At 36.3% G+C, this 20213-nt stretch overlaps 1 protein-coding gene across 4 annotated transcripts in view; it reads left to right on the top strand.

The window, feature by feature from the left end:
* SYT14 (synaptotagmin 14) overlaps nt 1-20213 on the top strand; it is a 250475-nt gene that overhangs the window by 142702 nt on the left and 87560 nt on the right. For all 4 annotated transcript variants that reach the window (XM_070591310.1, XM_070591311.1, XM_070591309.1 and 1 more), the window contains one exon: nt 17687-17955. In XM_070591310.1, coding sequence (XP_070447411.1) covers nt 17687-17955 — 269 coding nt within the window. The remainder of the gene's footprint in view (nt 1-17686; nt 17956-20213) is intronic.

The raw sequence follows: 20213 nt of genomic DNA, 5'->3' as shown, positions 1-20213 counted from the left end.
TTCAGATCCCTGGCACAGACCCACCACTGCTTGTCAACACATGCTATGGCAGGTGTCCCACATATAGAATAGGGGAAGATGGGCACAGATGTTAGCTCAGGGCCACACTTCCTCAGCAAAAAGAGGAGGATTGGCAGCAGATGTTAACTCAGAGCTAATCTTCCTCAAAAAAAGAGAATGAAATGGGTGCATCATTGCAGATCCTATGGACATTAAGAGGATTGTAAGAGAATATTATGAACAACTTTATGCTAATAAATTTGACCTAATGAAATAGACAAATTCCTTGATAGACATAAATGACCAAACCTGCTCAAGAAGAGAGAGAACTTCAGTTGCCTTATATTTATAGTTTAAAAATCTTCCACAGAAAAAACTTTGGGCTCAGATAGTTTCATTGATGAATTCTACCAAACATATTTAAGGAAGAAATATATTACCAATTTAGCACAAACTCTTTCAGAAAAAAAGAAGAGGAGAGAACATTTCTCAGGTCATTTTATGAGTCCAGAATTGCCCTGACAGCAAAAACCGACAAGGATATTACAAGAAGTTAAAAAAAAAAGACCAATGGTGCTCATGTACCTAGAAGCAAAAATTCTTTTAAAATATTAGTAAATTAAATCCAGCAACAAAAAAAAAGATAGCTTACCATGACCAAGTAGGGTTCATCTTAGGAATGTGCATTTATTTTAACATTAGGAGATCAATCAGTGCATTTCTCCATATAAAAGAATAAAGTAGAAAATCACATAATCATCTGCTCCACTTCATGGAGAAATGTGTTTGACAAAATTCAACTTCCATTCATGCTAAAACCTTCCAGCAAACTTTCTCAATCTGATTAAAGGCTTTAACAAAACATAAAACCAAAAAAAAACCCATAAGGCTAACACTTACTGGTGAAATATTGAATACTTCTTTGTAAAATCCAGTATATGGCAAGGATTTCCACTCTCCCTACTTTTATTCAGTGTTTTGTTGTGTTTGTTGTTTTGAGGAAGATTAGCCCTGAACCAACACCCACCACCAATCCTCCTCTTTTTGCTGAGGAAGACTGGCTCTAAGCTAATATCCATGCCCATCTTCCTCTACTTTATATGTCAGACTCCCACCACAGCATGGCTTAACAAATGGTGCATAGGTCTGCACCTAGGATCTGAACCAGCCAGCCCCAGGCTGCCAAAGCAGAATGTGCGAACTCAACCACTGCACCACCAGGCTGGCCCTATTCAATGTTTTAGTCAAGGGTCTAGCTAGCGCAATAAGATAAGAAAAAGAAATAAAAGTCATAGAGATTGGAAAGGAAGAAATCAAACTATTTGCAGATGACATGATTATGTAGAAATTTCTAGGAAATCTACAAGGAATTTTTAGCATACCAGATCAATAAACAAATATCAAAGGTATTTTTGTATACTAGCAAAAGCAATTGGAAAATACAATTTAAGAATTTTATCATTTATAGGAGCATCATAAGACAGAATTCTTAGGAATAAGAATATTAAGTAAGACCTTTGTGCTCAAAACTACGAAACTGTTGAGAGAATGTAAAGAAGACTTAAATTTAGTGGTGTATCATGTTCATTGATTAGAAGACTCAATATTGTTAAGATGTCTATCCTATCCAAATTGATTTATAGGTTGAATATGATCCCAATTAAAAAGTCAGCAAGGCTTTTTCTTTTTTGGTGGCATATGACAAGCTGAAATATTTTTGGAAATGAAAAAGACATAGAACAGTCTAAACAGTCATAAAAAAGAGGGAAAAAGGATTTACATCACCTGATTTCAAGATTTAGTGTAAAACTACAGTTGTCAAGGAAGTGTGATCTTGGCACAAGGCTAGACATATAGATCAGTGAAACAGAAGAGTGTGTCTACCAAACAGACCGACATACATATGACGGTTATTTTCAAAAAGGTGCCCAGGTAAAAGAGTCTTTCACTAAGTAGTGCTGGAATGACTGGATATCCATATTGAAAAATAATAAGCATCAAACCTTGCCTCCCGTCTTACACAAAAAATTATTTCAGATGGATCATAAACCTAAATGTAAAAGGTAAAACTTATGTAATTACTAGGAGAAGACAGAAAATCTTTGTGACTTTGGATTAAGCAAAGATTTCATTGATAGGAATCAAAAGTCATGAATCATAAAGGGAAATTGGAATGACTGTGACTACATTAAAATAAAAAACTTTTTCTCTTCAAAAGTCACTATTAAGAAAATGAAAAGGCAAGGCACACACTTGAAGAAAATATTTGTAAAATGTACATTTTATAAAGTATTGTATCCAGAGTACACAAAGAACTCTTACAAGTCAATAAGAAGCAAGCACCCTGATTAAATATTACAAATTAGGCAGATGCATCACTGGAGAGGATTTGTGAATGGCCAATAAACACATGAAAAGATGCTCAAATCATTAGTGATTTAGGGAGACGCGAACTTAAACCACACTGAGCTATCACTGCACAGCCAGTGAAATGGTTAAACTTTAAAACACTGGAGTACCAAATATTGGTGAGGATATGGAGCAAATGGGACTCTCATACATTGCAAGTTTGAATGCAAAATGGTACCGCGACCTGGAAAACAGTTTGAAAAGATAAATTGCATCCCTACAGTAGAATGTAAATGAGTGAAAAGTAACAGACTCCTGATAGATTCAGCAACATAGTTGAATCACAGGAACATTTACAGCAAGTAAAAGATGCCAGGCCCAAAAGACTATATACTATATGATTGCATTTATATGAAAATCTATAAAAGGCATAGCTATAGTGAAATAAAGCAGATCAGTGGTTGGTCTGTGGCTGGACTTGTGCAAGACAAAGAGGCATGAGAGAATTTACGGGGGAGGGAAGCATTCTATATCTGCTTTGTGGTGGTGGTTACAGGACTCTATACATCTGTCAAAACTGATTAAAGCATACATTGAAATGGGTGGATTTTATTGTCTGTGAATTATACTCAGTAAAGTAGATTTAAAAAGTAGAGGGCTTAATTAATTGGAATGCTGTAAGTAACCATCCCAGGAAGACCCTCAGCTCCCCCGGTGCAGCTCTTACCCCAGGACTGATTGCCCTCTAGTGTCTCTGTGCTGCTGCTACGAGGTAAGCCTTGGGTGGTCTGTCTCTGTACAGGTACACCAGCTCTTGGCCACGACTCAGGAGAGTCCTCCACACAGACCTTTGAGGCCCCCATCTCTGCACAGCTTTCTCCCTTTCAATACCCTGCCCCACAATTTCCAGCCACTTCAGCTGCCTCAAACTCTTATCTCTGCCTCCACAGCTGGGCTGATTCTCTTGGGCTGCTCAGACTCCAGTTCTCTGTGTGTGCTGTGGTTGGGATGTCCCTGGGCAGGGAGCTGGTCAGTGAGGGGCTCGTCTTGTGAGGGTCCCTTTTCACACTACGTGTAATATACTGCCTGAAGACAGTTCCTTCATATATTCTGTCCAATTTTATAGTTGTTTACAGCCGGCAGGCTAGGCCAATACCAGTTATTCCCTCATGCATGAAAACAGAAATTCCTTGATATTATTTTTAATCATTCATTAACATTAAATATTTTCTGCAGGTAAAATTGAGTAGAATTGAACACAAAGATAAAATTATAAAGAAAAATATTGATTGAAATTAACACTGTAAATTTTGGTTATGCTTTGTTTCATAATTCAATTAGGAGTTTAATTTACTGAGTCTTATAGTTTTGTATAGTTGAGCAAAGTTAAAAGAAGAAATCCTGCTGATCACTGTTGAGACTGAATTGGCCTTTTAAAGGTGATAACATGTATATTGTTAAATGTAACCCTAGATTTTCTAGTTTGATTTGGTAAAGTTTGATGAGGAATACCAATCATCTTTTTTGTCTTCAAAAATTGCTGTATTTAAGATGATTCAGTGAATTTGTAACAATGACTTTAAAATATCTCTCTGTATTTTTAAAGTCAAATTATTCTTTGAACAGGAACACCAGTAGGAATGTCCTATATGTCATCTCATTTAATTGTTTAGACAATGTTGTGAATAAAACACCTTCTGGAATCCTCTGAAAGAAATCCTAAGTCATTTTCAGATTCGTTTATAATATCATCTAGTCAGATTATTTTGACTACTCTTGTTAAACTTTTTCACATTTGTTTTTGGAAGGAAATTTTTAAATTAACATTTTTCTTAATCTCTTTCCCACATTGCATTATTTCTGTGACATGCTTTAGTTACAAGAGTTCTAAATGTTGGGCAGTTTATAACATCTCTTAATATTGGCTGCTCTTTCATTTCCTTAATGTTAAAACAAAAAATAGTTTGAGTTCATGGTCTGTGATCCCAGAAGTTTCACTCCCCTGCCGGTCATGTACAGGTCACATTGGAGAAAATCCTCTGCAACAATTATTTTGCTCTTTACTCAACAAAGTTTTTAAAAGTAATATTGTGTTTCAAGCTTTGTGTTGCTAGGCACTGCAGGTACAGAGATAAGAGAGAGCACTTGCTCTCTCAGGGAACTCACAGTTCATAACATCAGAACAAGTAATTACAGTGCAGTGTAAATGATAGAAATGAAGCACACTGTAGAAATGCTTAGTAGGAACACTTAGCCCGACTTACATGCATAGATGTGTGTGTTTGGGGAGAGGGTGAATACGTTTGAGGGTCGGTGATGAATACTACTGGGAAGGATAGGAGAGAGTATCTTTTGAAATTTTACAAATGGCTAACAGCTAAATGATTCTTGAAGGACACTATGTGAAATTATCTAGGTAAAAGGGAGGAGGAGATGAACGATATCCCAGGCAGAGGGAGAAACATGTACCAAAGACAGCATAGAGGAGCACGGCACGTTGAAATCGCTAGTCTATTGCCACGAGGGGCATAAGGGCTCTGGGAAGGGGAAGGGCTGAGCGATGAAGCTGGATCTTCACTTAGAATATTGTCCTGAAAGGGATGAGTAGACATTTGAAAGAGTACAGAACTGGCTCTGTAGTGCTATAATACTAGATAATAGGAATAAAATGTTTTGCCCTCAGAACCTGAGCAACGCTGAGTCTGCGTCTGGGTAGAGTTAAGGATGTAGTTTTTAACATAAAATCAACACAACTGGAGAAATTAACATGTGGCCTTGGCCTCGTAAACATCATGAATGAGCCAGCTGTGTTAACCTGTACTTAATTACAAAAGACCTGGTTCCAAAACACTTTACAAAACACAATAAACAAAATCATCATCGTAATACTATAGTCTATAATGAGTTTGAATTAGGACCTGAAAATTGTGTGATAGTGAAACATCTGGAAAATCTTTTTCTTTAAATTGAGGTATAATTGACATATTAGTTTCATGTATGCAAAATAATGATTCAATATTTGTGTATATTGCAAAATGATCACTACAATAAATCTTGTTAACATCCATCACCGTACATAGTTACAGAAATTTTTTTCTTGTGTTGAGAACTTTTAAGATCTACTCTCTTAGGAACTTTCAAATATGTAATACGTTATTATTAACTGTAATCACCATGCTGTACATTACATCCCATGACTGACTTATTTTATATCTGGAAGTTTGTACTTTTTGACCCTTTCACCCATTTCACTCACCCCTCACCCCCTGCCTCTGACAACCACCAATCTCTTCTTTGAATTGGAAAATCTTCTGATTAAAGATTAATATGACCAAGGATAGGATTAGAGATTCATTTGAACAGAAGTCATGCTGAGCTCAGTGTGGAGATTCTCTGATGCTGTTCCTAGAATCAATAGAAAAGTTAATGTTAAATGTTTATATTTTCAATTGCTATTTGACAGTAACAGGAATTCAATCTAAGGAGCAAAGCAAAGAAGTAGAGTAATACAGTTGTTATAAGATTTAGATACTTTTTCAATCTGGAAAAGAATTAGGCTTAGAATATATGAGGTTAAGTTTTAGAAATCATGGTATTTGCTGCATGTTTGTGTTTTTAATTGTATTGGGGATGTAAATGTTTTCAGGCCCTATGGCCATTCTAGATGACACCGGTCTGTCAGTCTTTCTCTTCCCACGTCCTTACATCCAGCCAGACCATTGGCAATTGAGACCAACTCTTACTGTAAGCGAGGTTGAAAAACAAATGGACTACTAAGGATTCTATCCACTGAGAAGATTTTCCTTCTCTATTGTGTTTCAGGGCCACCTCTGAAAGGATTATAATATCAGAACATTCTACTTCTGCCAGTTTTGGCGTATCACTAGATGTAATTTTTTAACCCTCAGTTAACTGTTCATAGTATACTCAGGAGGCTATGCATGCAGGATAAGTAAGATACACAGGCATAACTATAGTACCTGCCTGTGCCGTCAGAGCCTACTTGGTCCTCCTCCAATATCTGCCAATGCCGTTTGAGGGAGTACAGCTGGACATCCCCACCTTTATGGCTAGGTGATCACGTGCTGTCCCCTTCATACTGGAAAGGTTGGATCACATTGCTACCTGATGTTCCTTGATCTTCCAGTTAGTCTGTTTGATACTCATCACAGGCCAGGAGCTGTTTCTCAAAAACAAACCATTTTCATTTTACTCTCTGAAGTGAAGTATGACCTTGTATCAAAACCCTGAGAGTCAAGAAATGAGAGGCAACGAATTGACTTGTCACTCAGAAATAGATGTACTAAATAAGATTGTACTGGAAGAAAGTTGGTAGCTATATGTGCAGTATGCTTTGAATCAGGAATTATTTCAAGCTATCAGTAAAATAAAGACAGGCTGGAGTTTCAAGGCATGGTACAAAGATAATCTGAACTCTATCTTTTAATAAAATGTGTTTGGAGGTACAAAAACAATCATAATTTAAAAGAATCTAGAGGCCTCCAGTGCAATTCTACCATCAGAGCTTCTGGATACTTTCGAGCATCATGACCCACTACAGATATTTGAGGACCATTTAGTTTGCTGAGTCTCATAGGTCAAGTATAGAGCTTCCTCCACTGTACCCTCAATCATCTGGACAGACTTATCTTGCTCTGGGTGCTGCTCAAAGCTAATCGCTTCTTATTTTACCTTATAAGTGGTCAGAGCCGTATACTCAAATATGAAATGTGCTGCTTCCAAAGTGCAGAGAGGCCAGCCACACTTTTGTCTCTTTAGTGGGAGGCAGACAAGGGATAGTAAATTCTTCTTGACTTTGGGAGACATATTTCGTCACGCCCATGGATCCTTAGGAACTTTATTGAGGAGACAAGCCCCTGTGTTTTCATAAGATTTAGTTCTCAGTTCTGTCCACATGTATGATTTACCACAACGCTTCATCTCTCAGCTCTTCTGCTCTCCGGGTCCTGATAGCTTGCTGTCGTCCAGAGCACAAGCAGGGAGATATAGTCTGGAAGGTTGAGGCAGCCCAGGTCGCTGCAGAGCAGGTTGTGGCGTAGAAGCAGAACAGGTTTCTGTGAAGCAGGGCAGGATAAGTATTGCTGTTTTTGCCAGATGAAAACAACCTGTTACTTTTGTTCTCTTTGGATTGTTATGAAGGAAAAAGCATTTGCTAAATTAAAGCTGCGTATCAAATACCAAGGCTGTCTTAATTTGCTCAATAAGGAGACTCCGTCTGGAGTGGTAACTTCAGTTGAAGTCGTCTTCTAATTAAGTTTATCATCATCTGCCGTCATCTTTCAAGGCTATTAATTTTTGTAGTGTCCAAACTATCAAAAGTATTCACCAGATCTGTAATTTTCAAGTCTCTGATGGTAGACTAATCTCTGCTTTTCCCTTGGGGTGTCTTGTTGCTAGAGAAAGGACGCTCCAGTTGTTTCCACTTATCCCTTTCTATACCATGTAGCCACTGCTGAGAAGGCCAAAGTGTGGAGTCTCCCAATTGCTGAGAGTATGCATTCTAATTGTAAGCCCAAGAACTGGAAAATAATGGCAAGGTCATGTCTTAGATTTGTTCTTAGGTATTTGGTGTTATCTGATGCTGCTATGTGCGGGATTGTTTTTAAATTTCACTTTCTAATTGTTCATTGCATGTATATAGGAATTCAATGGATTTTTTTATATTGATCTCATATCCAATGACCTTGCTAAATTTGCTTACTAAGTCTAATAGATTATCTCTAAATTATTTTGATATTTCTCTATCACAATCATCATCTGAGAGTAACGACAGTTTTATTTCTTTCTTTCCAATCCTTTTACATCTTTTTCTCACCTTATTGCACTGGCTAGGACCTCCAGTACATTGTTGAATAGAAGTGGTGATAACAGGCATCCTTGTCTCAATCCCGATCTCAGAGGTAAAGCTTTCAACATTTCACCGTTAAATATGATGTTTGCTGTAGGACTTTCAAAGATACCCTTTACGAGATAAAGGAAGTTTCCTTCTATTCTTAACACAGAGATGTTATCATGAATGGATAATGAATTTTATCAAATGCTTTTTTAAATCTGTTACAATTATCACATTACTTTTTACCTTTATTCTTTCAATGCAATGAATTAGATTAATTTTCTAATGTTAAATCTACCTTGCATTTATAGAATAACTTTACATTCCTAGTACAAACCTGAGTTGATTGTGATGTTGTACCCTGTTTATATGACTGTGGGTTTAGTTTGCTAATATTTTGTGTAGAATTTTCATCTCTCTGTTCACAAGAGGGATTGGCTTATTCTTTTCTTTTCTTGTAAGATATTTTATCAGGCCCTGGTGTCAAGGTTATACTGGTCTCATAAAATAACTTCAGAAGAGTTCCCTCTTTTTTATATTATCTGAAATATTTTGTGTAAGGTTGCTGTTTTTTCTTCCTTAAATGGTAAATTCACCAGTGAAGCTGTCCGGGCCTGGAATTTTCTTTGTTAGGAAGGTTTTAAAATATGGATTCAATTTTGTAAGAGATGTAAGACTATATAATTTTCCTGTTTCTTCTTGAGTCTGTTTTAATAGGTGTGTTTCTCTGGGAATTTGTCTTTATCATTTGATTTTCAAAGTTATTTTCAAAAGGTATAAAGGTGTCTTTTTTATGGAGATTTTTTTTTATTGCAGTAACATTGGTTTATAACATTATATAAATTTCAGGTGTATATTGTTATGTATTTCAATTTCTGTGTAGATTACATCATGTTCACCCCACAAAGACTAATTACCATCCATCACCACGCACATGTGCCTGATTACCCCTTTCATCCTCCTCCCTCCCCCTTCCCCTCTGGTAACTGCTAATCCACTCTCTGTTTCTATGTGTTGTTTGTCATTATTTTTATTTTCTACTTATGAGTGAGATCATACAGTATTTGATTTTCTCCCTCTGACTTATTTCACTTAGCATAACACCCTCAAGGTCCATCCATGTTGTCACAAATGGCCGGATTTCATCCTTTCTTATGGCTGAGTAGTATTCCATTATGTATATATACCACATCTTCTTCACCCATTCATCCCTTGATGGGTGCCTAGGTTGCTTTATGGAGAATTTTTTTAAAAAGCATTCACAAAATTAATGGAATTTGGAAAAATAGTACAAAGTCCTTTTTACCCCCTTGAGCCATTTGTGGGTAAGTGGCTCCCTGACATGATGCTTCATCACCCCCAAGTGTATATTTTGTGTAAACAAGAATATCCTCTTACATAACCACAATACAACCATCAAAATTAAAACATTAACACTGGTATATTATTACCATCTGATCCTCAGAACCCCTTCATGGTCAACAGTTGTCCAAATAATGTCCATTATAGCGAAAGAATCTAATTCAGAATCCTGCTTTGCATTTAGTTATCTTGTCTCTTTAGTCTCCTTCAGTCTAGAACAGTTCTTGAGTCATTCACTTTTGAAGATTACAGGCCAGTTATTTTTTAGAAAATCTGTGTTTGTCTGATATTTCTCACGATTAGATTCAGGTTATGCCTCTTTAGCTGGAATGCCACAGAAGCGGTGCTGTGTTCCTGTCATGCATCTTATCAGGTGATGCACAACTGTGATTTGTCCCACGCATTTTCTCTTTGATCTCTTCATTGAGGTATCTACTAAGCTTCTCTACTGTAAAGGTAGTCTTGTTAATTAATAAGTACTTTGTCAGAAAGTACTTTGTAACTGTATACATAACCTGTTCCTCAAAATTCTTTTAATTTATTCATATATTTATTTATATCTAGATGGACTCATGGTTTCCTCTCTTCCTCAGTGTGTTATAATCAGTTACTATAGTTATGTATTTTGAAGCTCAAATTGTCAGTAGGATTTGGTCAGTGCAAACCTCTTCAAGCTGGCTTCTTTGTCCTTTTGAGATGTCCCCATCATTTACTGAGTTTGTCTTTACTCTCAACAAAATAAGCTTTTCTAAGCTTGTCTTGTACTTTCCCTTTCCCAGCTCTGGAATTAGCCATTTCTTCATGGAGTCCTGGTTCCTTTAAGTGAGGAATAGATTTAGAAGCTGAGAACTGGGTACTCGGTGTGCTCACTGCTGTTGAGGTGTTGTTCTTAAACCCCCTCAGTGGACAGAGCTAGGATTCTTACGAGTGTGTGTATGTGCACACACATTGTAGGCATATTTATGCTGTATTTACTTATACATATTATTTAAAAACTGAGTTCACACTGATATCATCCATTCTAATCCACACCAGAGTGTTCTAGTTTTTTCCTCTTCCACATTTGTAACTGAGAGACCTGGCTCCCATTAACATTAATATATTTATTATTTGACCAATCCCCCTCTCTGTGCACACATGTTCCCTTACCCCATTTGGGTTCTGATATCCCACACAGCCTTTCTCATCCAGCGTGGGCTCCCACATGCTGCCTAGGTCTGCCCCACATGTGGATGCCCTCTTTACCCTGCTTGAGCTCTGATGTGTCATTTCTGGCCACTCCCTAAATGAAGGCCCTCCTCACCCCACTTGGACTCTGACACTTTGTGCCCTCTATATGGACGTGGAGACGCTTCCCATCTCCCTTGGGCCCCAAAATAGCACCCTGGGCTTCCCTCATAGGTAGACATCCTTCATACCCCTCTTGGGCTCTGACGTATGGCTCTGGGCCACTGTGGCTTCCTGTGCCACCACTGGTGCAAAATTTCCTTCTAAGCATGGCGTTAGCCACGTTCCTCAGCTATTTATGTGATTATTTTTATTATTATTTTCAGTACATTTTCTAATTTCTATTCTAATTTCTTCTTTTATCCATGGATTCTTTAGAAGTATATTTTAACTCTAGTTAGTTTATCTAGATTTCTATGATCTTTTAGTTATATTTTTGTTTCTGATTTCTAGTTTAATTCCACTGTGGTCAGAAAACATCCTGTGCTTCCAGTTTTGTGAAAGGTGTTGACCCTTCATTTATTACCTAACATATGATCAGTTTTGGCATGTTTCTATAGCCGCTGGAAAAGTGAGTTCTGCAGATGTTGCATGTTCGCTTTTTAGACCTGTGGTTCTCAAACTTTGAAAACCACGTCTTAACACTTAATGTTCAGAACTGCAGGTCGTGTTTCAGATATACATGCAGCCTCTGTTTTTCCAGGGCAGGGGGAGATACTCTGGCTTGTTTTGTGGGTGCTGTGCAGTATGCGATGGTAAATTAAAATATATCCATGCATGAACCCTTTTATGGATATATCATTTCTGTAAAATAGGGTGTGAAATTAGATTGTAAAATATGGGATAAAGTAATAGTAGGGCATTGTCATTTTGGTGTTTGATAGTCTCACTAGAAATTTCTTAAGGTTGGATGTTTACCTTGTAATTTAACAACTGTAATATAGATTGGGTTCCTTTATAAAACAGTTATGTTAAAAACTTTCCAAAATCAATTAAATTTAAGCCAACTGTTAGTTATTACACTGTGTACACAATACGAAGTAGTTGTCAATTAGAGATAAAAGATATTGCAAAAGTTTAAAAAAGGAGAAATCCTCATAACTGTCTTTTTAATGAAGTTCTATTCCAGATACATTTTGGTGATCTTCACTCTGAAAAGTGAAATGTAAAAGTAAAGTGAAAAGTAAAGAGAAAAGTGTGGTGTTATTTTCAAAACTTTGAGGATTCATATAATAATTTATAATTATATAAATGTATATATATAATTTATGTATTCCAATATATATTTATATAATTTATATAGTCTAAAACAGTTTATGTATTCCAATTCACAGCTTTAAAATTATTTCTCTCAAATCTAGAAACAGTAGTGAGCCTACTTAGCATGTTTAAATATCACTAAACCTCTTTTGCGTAGCTTTGTCTTGGTCTCTGGAGCACAGTGACACAAAATCTAAACAGGAGCCAGATGGCTGGAGCTCCCCTGGTCAATACCCTAGTTGGCAGGCAACTAGACAGGGACCTGATAGAAAACAGTAAAGCCGAGGAGTAAGGTAGAACATTACATTGAGACAGAAATCATTTTGTCACATCCAAAGGAGGTTCGGAGAAGGATTATTGTAGTGGAACAGCTGTGGAGATGAAAGAGCCGCAGAGAGAGAAGATGTTTCAGATGGCTTGATGAGCAGTGTGTAGGTCTGCACCCAGGATCCAAACCCACAAACCCGGGTTCTGAAGCAGAGTGCGTGAACTTAACCACTGTGCCACTGTGCCCACCCCATTCTTTTTCTAATTTGATTGAGACATAATTGATACATAACATTGTATTAGTCCAAAGTGTACAACATAATGATTTGATATGTGTATATGTTGTGAAATGATTACCACAAATTTAGTTGACTTCAATAACTCACATAGGTACAAATTATTTTTCTTCTGATGAGAACTTTTAAGATCTGCTTTCTTAACAACTTGCAAATAGGCGATAGAGTATTGTTAACTGTACTCACTATCTGTACATAACATCCCCAGGACTTAATTATCTTATAGCTGGAAGTTGGTACCTTTTAACGACCTTCACCCATTTATCCCTCCCCCACCTCTGTCTTTGGCAACCACCAATCTATTTTCTGTATCTATGAGTTCAGTTTTTTTAGATTTTACATATAATACAGTATTTATTTTCCTCCTCCTGATTTATTTCCGTTAGCATAATGCCATCAAGGTCCATCCATGTTGTCACAAATGGCAGAATTTCCTTCTTTTTTATGGCTGAATAATACTCCGTTGTGTATATGTGTGTATGTATACAAACACACCCAGCACATTTTCTTTATCCATTCATCCACTGATGGACTCTTAGGTTGTTTCCACGTCTTTGCTGTTGTAAATAATGCTGCAGTGAACACAGATGTGCAGATTTTGAGATAGTGATTTTATTTCCTTTGGATACATACCCAGAAATGGAACTGCTTGATCATATAGTAGGTCTATTTTTAATTTTTTTAGAAACCTTCCATACTGTTTTCCATAGTGGCTTCACTAGTTTACATTCCCACCAACACTGTGCAAGAGTTCCCTTTTCTCCACATCCTAACCAGCACTTACCTCTTGTCTTTTTGATAATAGCCATTCTAACAGATGTGAGATGATATCTCATTGTGTTTTTGATCTACATTTCACTGATTATGATGTTGAGCCCCTTTTCATGCACCTGTTGGCCCTTTGGATGTCATCTTTGGAAAAATGTTTATTCAGTTTCTCAGCCCATTTTTTAATCAGATTGTTTGATTCTTTGTGTTTTGGGGTTTTGTTTTTTTTTTGGCTGTAGAATTGTATGAGTTCATTATATATTTTGGTTATTAACCTCTTACCACATATATGATTTGCAAATATTTTCTCCCATTCTGTAGGTTGCCTTGTAATTTTTTTGATAATTTGCTGTGCAGAAGCTTTTTAGTTTGCTGTAATTCCACTTGTTTATTTTTTCTGTTGTTGCCTTTGCTGTTGGTGTCAAATTCAAAATTCATTAAGACCGACATCAAGGAGCTTACCTCTGTGTTTTCCTCTAGGAATTTTATGGTTTCAGGTCTTGTATTCAAGTCTTTAATCCATTTTGAGTTGATTTTTGTGTATGGTATAAGAGAGGGGTCCAGTTTCATTCTTTTGAATGTGGCTGTCCAGTTTTCCCATCACCATTTATTGAAGAGAATATCTTTTCCACGTTGTATATTCTTGTCTCCTTAGGTCCTAAATTAATTGACCACGTATGTGTGGGTTTATTTTTGGGCCCTGTATTCTGTTTTATTGGTCTATGTTTCTGTTTTTGTGCCAATACCATACTGTTTTAATTACTATAGCTTTGTAATATAGTTTGCAATCAAGAAGTGTGATGCCTTCAGCTTTGTTCTTCTTTTTCAAGATTGCTTTGGCTGTTTGGAGTCTTGGAATCTTCTGGGTTCCATACAAATTTTAGGATTGTTTCTTCTATTTCTGTGGAAAATGCCATTGGAATTTTGATAGCAATTGCATTGAATCTCTAGATTGCTTTGGGTAATATGCACATTTTAACAATATTAATTCTTCCAATCCATGAGCATGGAATAACTTTCCATTTATTTGTGTCTTCTTCAGTTTCTTTCATCAGGGTCTTGTAGTTTTTAGTGTACAGATCTTTCACCTCCTCGGTTAAATTTATTCCTAGGTATTTTATTCTTGTTGATGCAATTGTAAATGGGGGTTTTTTCCTTTCTTTTTTTTTTTCCTGATAGTTCATTGTTAGTGTATAGAAATCCAACTGATTTTTTATATTGATTTTGTATCCTGCAACTTACTGAATTCATTTAGTCTAACAGTTTTTTGGTGAGTCTTTAGGGTTTTCTGATATAATATGTCATGTGCAAATAGATACAGTTTTAATTATTCTTTTCCAATTTGAATGCCTTTTATTTCTTTTTTTGCCTAATTGCTCTGGCTAGGACTTCCATCACTATGTTGAATAAAAGTGGTGAGAGTCTGCATTCATGTATTTTTCCTGATCTTAGATGAAAAGCTTTCAGCTGTTCACCATTGAGTATAATGTTAGCTGTAAGCTTGTCATATATGGCCTTTATTTTGTTAATGTATGTTCCCTCTGTACCCAGTTTGTTGAGAGCTTTTGTCATGAATGGTTGTTGATTTTTGCCAAATGCTTTGTCTGCGTCTATTGAGATGATCATATGATTTTTATTCTTCATTTTGTTAATGTGGTGTATCATGTTGATTGATTTGTGGATGTTGAACCATCCTTGCATCCCTGGAATAAATCCCACTTGATCATGGTGTATGATCCTCTTAATGTATTGTTGAATTCAGTTTGCTAATATTTTGTTGAGGATTCTTGTATCCATATTCATTAGGGATATTGGACTGTAATTTTCTTTTCTTGTAGTATCCTTGCCTGGATTTGGTATCACAGTAATGAGGGCCTGGTAAAATCAGTTTGGAAGTATTCCCTCCTTTTCTGTTTTTTGTAAGAGTTGGAATTAGATTGGTATTAATTCTTCAAGTGTTTGGTAGTATTCACCAGTGAAGCCATCTGGTCCCAAACTTTGTTCGTTCGGAGGTTTTTGATTACTGATTCAGTCTCCTTTCTAGTAATTGGTCTGTTCAGATTTTCTATTTCTTCATGATTCAGTCTTGGTCAATTGTATCTTTCTAGGAATGTATGTATTTCTTCTAGGTTGACCAATTTGTTGGCATATAATTGTTCATAGTAGTCTCTTATGATCCTTTCTATCTGTTGTATCAGTTGTAATGTCTCTTCTTTCATTTCTAATTTTATTTATTTGAATCCTCTCTCTTTTTTTCTTGGTGAGTGGCATCTACTCTTTTCCACATAGATAGGAACAGTGAAACTGACCCCATCCCTAGCTTCAATTTGATGGCTTCTGATTAATCTAAACCAATTATAGTTATCCTGTTTCCTCTAGCAGAGATGATTTAGAAATAGACATGTGACATGTGGGATCTGTGGGGTAATATGCTGAGAGTCTTCTGGGAAAGATCACCTCTCTTTTAAAAAAAGATAAAGGTAAAGGAAAAGATGGTATGCTGACTCTTAGAACCACTACACTGGAAAATTTTTTATTGCCTTCATTTTACAGTAAATATTTAGGCATTACTGTTTAATTTTGTAATTCAGTGACTGATGAAATATACATTTTTAAAGGAAGAAAGGATGTTGCTTTAATGAGTTAAAAACTGTCAGTAGAGAATGTATTTGGAAACAACAGAAAATCCAACTATGAGTTTTTTGGGTTTTTTCCTTTTAACAAATAGGATTTATTTGTCTCAGGCATCGAGAAGATTGGAAATAGTTCCTAGTGATATTTCAGATACCCAGACTCTCTCTTTTTCTACTTCTCTGTCCTTAGCTTTCATTCTCATGCTTGTTACTTTATGGTTACAAGATTGCTGCTTCACCTCCAGACAGGAGGAAGGAGAAAGGCCAGTGGACAAAAGGGGCATGCCGGTTGAGTCTGCCTGCTTTTAATCAGGAAAACAAAAGCTTTCCTGGAAGCCCCACTCTGAAATCTGGGATATTGTGTTTTATTGGCTACTACTTGCAATGTATCTATTTAATCTATCTTCTCTTCTCAAATTTAGCTTCAACTATATTCAGTAACTTTTTTACTTTTTCCTTATGTTTTATAAACTGAAGTTAATATGTTAGACTCACTAGATAAGACATTTATTATTCTTTTTCCAAAATTAGGGCTTCTGAGTGAATATGTAAATTTGTGCTAAGTTCATGCAAATTGGTATTTTTCATTTGAATCAGGCATTGTGGTAATTTTTTAATGTTTTATAATTCTTATGTGACGTTTTTCTATCTCAGGAAGAACAGAAGACCTATTGAACATTTGAACTGAACTCCATTATAAGAATTATAATACAAACTACCTTTTTTCAGGGTCCCTTTTGAGAAAAGAGATTCAGTCCATTAAAAGAAAAAGTGAGCAGTGTTTAAATTTAATCTCTGATATTGGGTTTATCTACACAGACTTAGCTATTCTTAAATTGTATACTGAACTCTATCTCTTTATATCCACCTCCTGCCCCCACCTCTATCCTCTTCACAGACATGTTTATTCTCAGTCATTGAGATAAATCATTAAGGTAAAAATTAAAAGGGTAATTTAGGAGTGAAAGAAAATGTGGTTTCAGATTAACTGCTGGTGGTGGAGATGCCTGCTGTAGACAAGATGGAGCCGGAGGAGTACCGACAGAGTAGAGTGGGGCAGGGAGTGGCCTCCTGATGAGGGACACAGGGTAGGAGGCAGCCTTCCGTCTCTGCTGGCCATTGAGGATTAGCCCTGATTCATAGCACACCTCATTTTAGGATTCTGGATCTAGGAGAGATGGAGAAAAACAGTTTCTGACACTGCTAAGCTGAACGCTAGTTTGAGTTCATCTCAGTAATTGAAGAAAATAATTGAGGTTTTTTTGTTTGTTTTACCTACCATGTTTTTACCTACTGTGGCTAGAGAGGCCACAGATCAGAAGGGAATAGATGAAGTATGTATGCTTCAGGATTGTTTTGAAATAAAGAGCTAAATAAACTATTTCACTAATATTTCTCGCTCTCCCACTTTTATAGTATGTAACAGGATCTCTCGTAGTATATGACTTTTATTTTTGCTAATCTTATTATGCAGGAGGAGAGGAGTGGGAAACGAGATTATTTTATTTCTGCGTCTGAATTAAGGAAGAAGAAAACTATTAGTAAATCTAATAATTATGCTGCCACAAATATTTTATTCCTGCGTTTTTGAAGTTATTTACAATTATTGTGGATTATACTGCATGTTGAGGCTAATTGGAAACAGTGACCAGATTCTTAATCATTATCAGGAAACTGCATTCAGAGAATGAGAAGAACACCCCCACTGGATGAATTGCAGCCACCACCATATCAGGATGACAGTGGTTCTCCCCATCTCTCATGTACCCCCTCAGAAATGGGGGACAGTAAATGTGAATTTTCCCACTGCAACAGTCCAAGATGCTCATATAACAAGTGCCCAAGTGAAGGAAGTACAGGTCATGAAATAGAAAGTTTTCATAATAAAGGATATGAAGAAGATGTTCCGAGTGACAGCACTGCAGTCCTGAGCCCGGAAGTAAGTAAAAGCACGTAGAATTTTTAACTGAATGTGATTTGGAGGATAATAATCCTGTGCTTCTCCTCTTAGTAAGAAGAAAGTTTTCTCGATATCTTGTCCTTTGTGGCCTCTGGTACCAGTTTCTATCCTTGATCTAATTTTTATCCAGCAGACTTATCAAGACTGTCCCAACCAATCTTCCACTCTTCCCCAAAGGAAGATGAGTAGCTAAAAATGAGAGCAAGACAAAAGATATTGAAAAATTTTCTTCCCCCAGGTTTCAACCTCAAGATAGGTTTTTTCTCTATTTTAACATTTTATATAAAATATTTTGGAATTATCTACTGGTTTCTTTCATCTTGAGGTTCCTATTTATGTTTGTGTTTTTTATTTTATTTTATTATTTTATTTTGGCTTGTTTGACTCTTAGGAGGTTGCCCATTAATGTTTTACAGGTCTTTCAAAATAATGTTTTTGCATTTTCATATCATAGGCTATGGAAGGGATAGTGATGCTCAGCTTTACTAATGAAATTTGAATTCATGCGTCATGCATTCAGAATGATTGGTTGGTTGTTTTAAGTTATTACCTTTTTTGGAGCAAAAATGTGAAAACAATAACAAAAATAGGTGTGTTAGACTTTTGAAGTCCTTCCATGTTCTAAAAAGGATTTGTTTTAATCTTTCTGTAATGATGATATGAAAGTAATCTAGAAGTTTTCATAAAACAGTATTAACTTTCAGGGTTTACTTTCTTTTAGACAGCAAGTTTTTACAACTTTTGTCCTAGACACCATTTCATAATACTGTAGTGTGTCAGTGTTCTTACAAGGCGAAGTTTCTTTTTACTGCCAAAATTAAATAATGGAAGTAGAGCTATGAATAGAATTTCCTTAATTTTAAGTTTTTCTTATATAATTTATGAAAATACTTTTTATCTGTTACAACTTTTCTACTATTTCTAGTATTATAGTATCTAACCTAGAACCCGGGCCATGGAAATGTAGAGCATGCTGAACTTAACCACTAGGCCGCCAGGGCCGGCCCCTATCTTATTTTTTATTTATTCTATCTTTGGAACACTTTACAAGTTATTAACTTCGTTACTGTCTATGTTTAACAAGTCTTCTCGATTCTGCCTGTGTCTCTCAAGTCACTTCCCTGCTCGTTATCTATAGTTAACACAGCCTGTGAGTTGTGCTCTTATTTCAGAAGCTGCCAACTAGCTGTTTGTGTTAACACCTCTTATGCGTCTCCTCTGCCTTCTTCGTTTTGTGTCTTCTGTAGCAGAATTGAACATTTTCAAACAATGCACCAAATGCACACTCCATAAATATTTAGATGCTCATAGCCTATGTTAGTATAACGTTCACTCTTGTGTTTTTTCAAGTTTATTTTGCTGCCCAGTATTTCTTTAATAGGTCTTACTTATCAAATAGAAAATTCTTCCTTTCCTCTTAGTTTAGTCCAGGATGTAGCTCTCTCAGAGCCTGTCCACGTGCATGATGGAACTGGGAAAGGAGTGAGTGTTCAGAAGAGCTCCCTTACAGGGAGTTATCAGCTCTGCTGATGACCTGTTGCTGCCTAAGCCTTATTCAAAACTTTGATTCAGACACCTTCAAAGGAAGGATTATTTGCAGAATACAAATGTTATCTTTTATCTCTATAGGTCCCACCCTTTTAACCCTCAGTTTCACTAGAATTGTCGGAATGCCCAGAAAAAAGAATAGGGAGGCACCAAGAGAACCAAAATTCAGCAATAGCTACCTAGGACCTTATAAAATTTTTTATTGCCTTGAAAATCTTAGAAATATATTTTAGAAAAATATTTAATTGAAAAACCAAAGCCATATAATTAATCATCTTTAATTACCAACTATGAAGTGGCACGCATTAAAACATTTTGCTCTAAACTGTAAATTTTTTTTTTGCAGGGTAAGAATATGCTTACCCTGATTTAATCATATAGCATAAAAACACTGAATTATTCTATGAGAGTTTGTTCTCTCTACCTCAGGATTGTTCTTCATTTGTCATCTTTTCTCCTGTACATGATACGGAGTGGGTCACTGGAGGTAGACATGTAAGATTTATGAGGTCAAAGACTTGCGTCTTTTTGGTTCTCTAGTGCATCTGTCCAACCTAAAACAGGGCCTGGTACATAGTAGGTGTAATAGTTAGGGCATGGGGTGAGCTGCTATGACAAGGAGACAGATACAATGGCTGAAAGCCACAGAAGATTGTTTTCCATTTAACACCAGTCCAGCGCGAGTCGGT

Source organism: Equus przewalskii, chromosome 23 (assembly GCF_037783145.1).
Source record: "Equus przewalskii isolate Varuska chromosome 23, EquPr2, whole genome shotgun sequence".
Lineage (NCBI taxonomy): Eukaryota > Metazoa > Chordata > Mammalia > Perissodactyla > Equidae > Equus > Equus przewalskii.
This window is presented reverse-complemented; position numbering and strand designations above follow the sequence as displayed.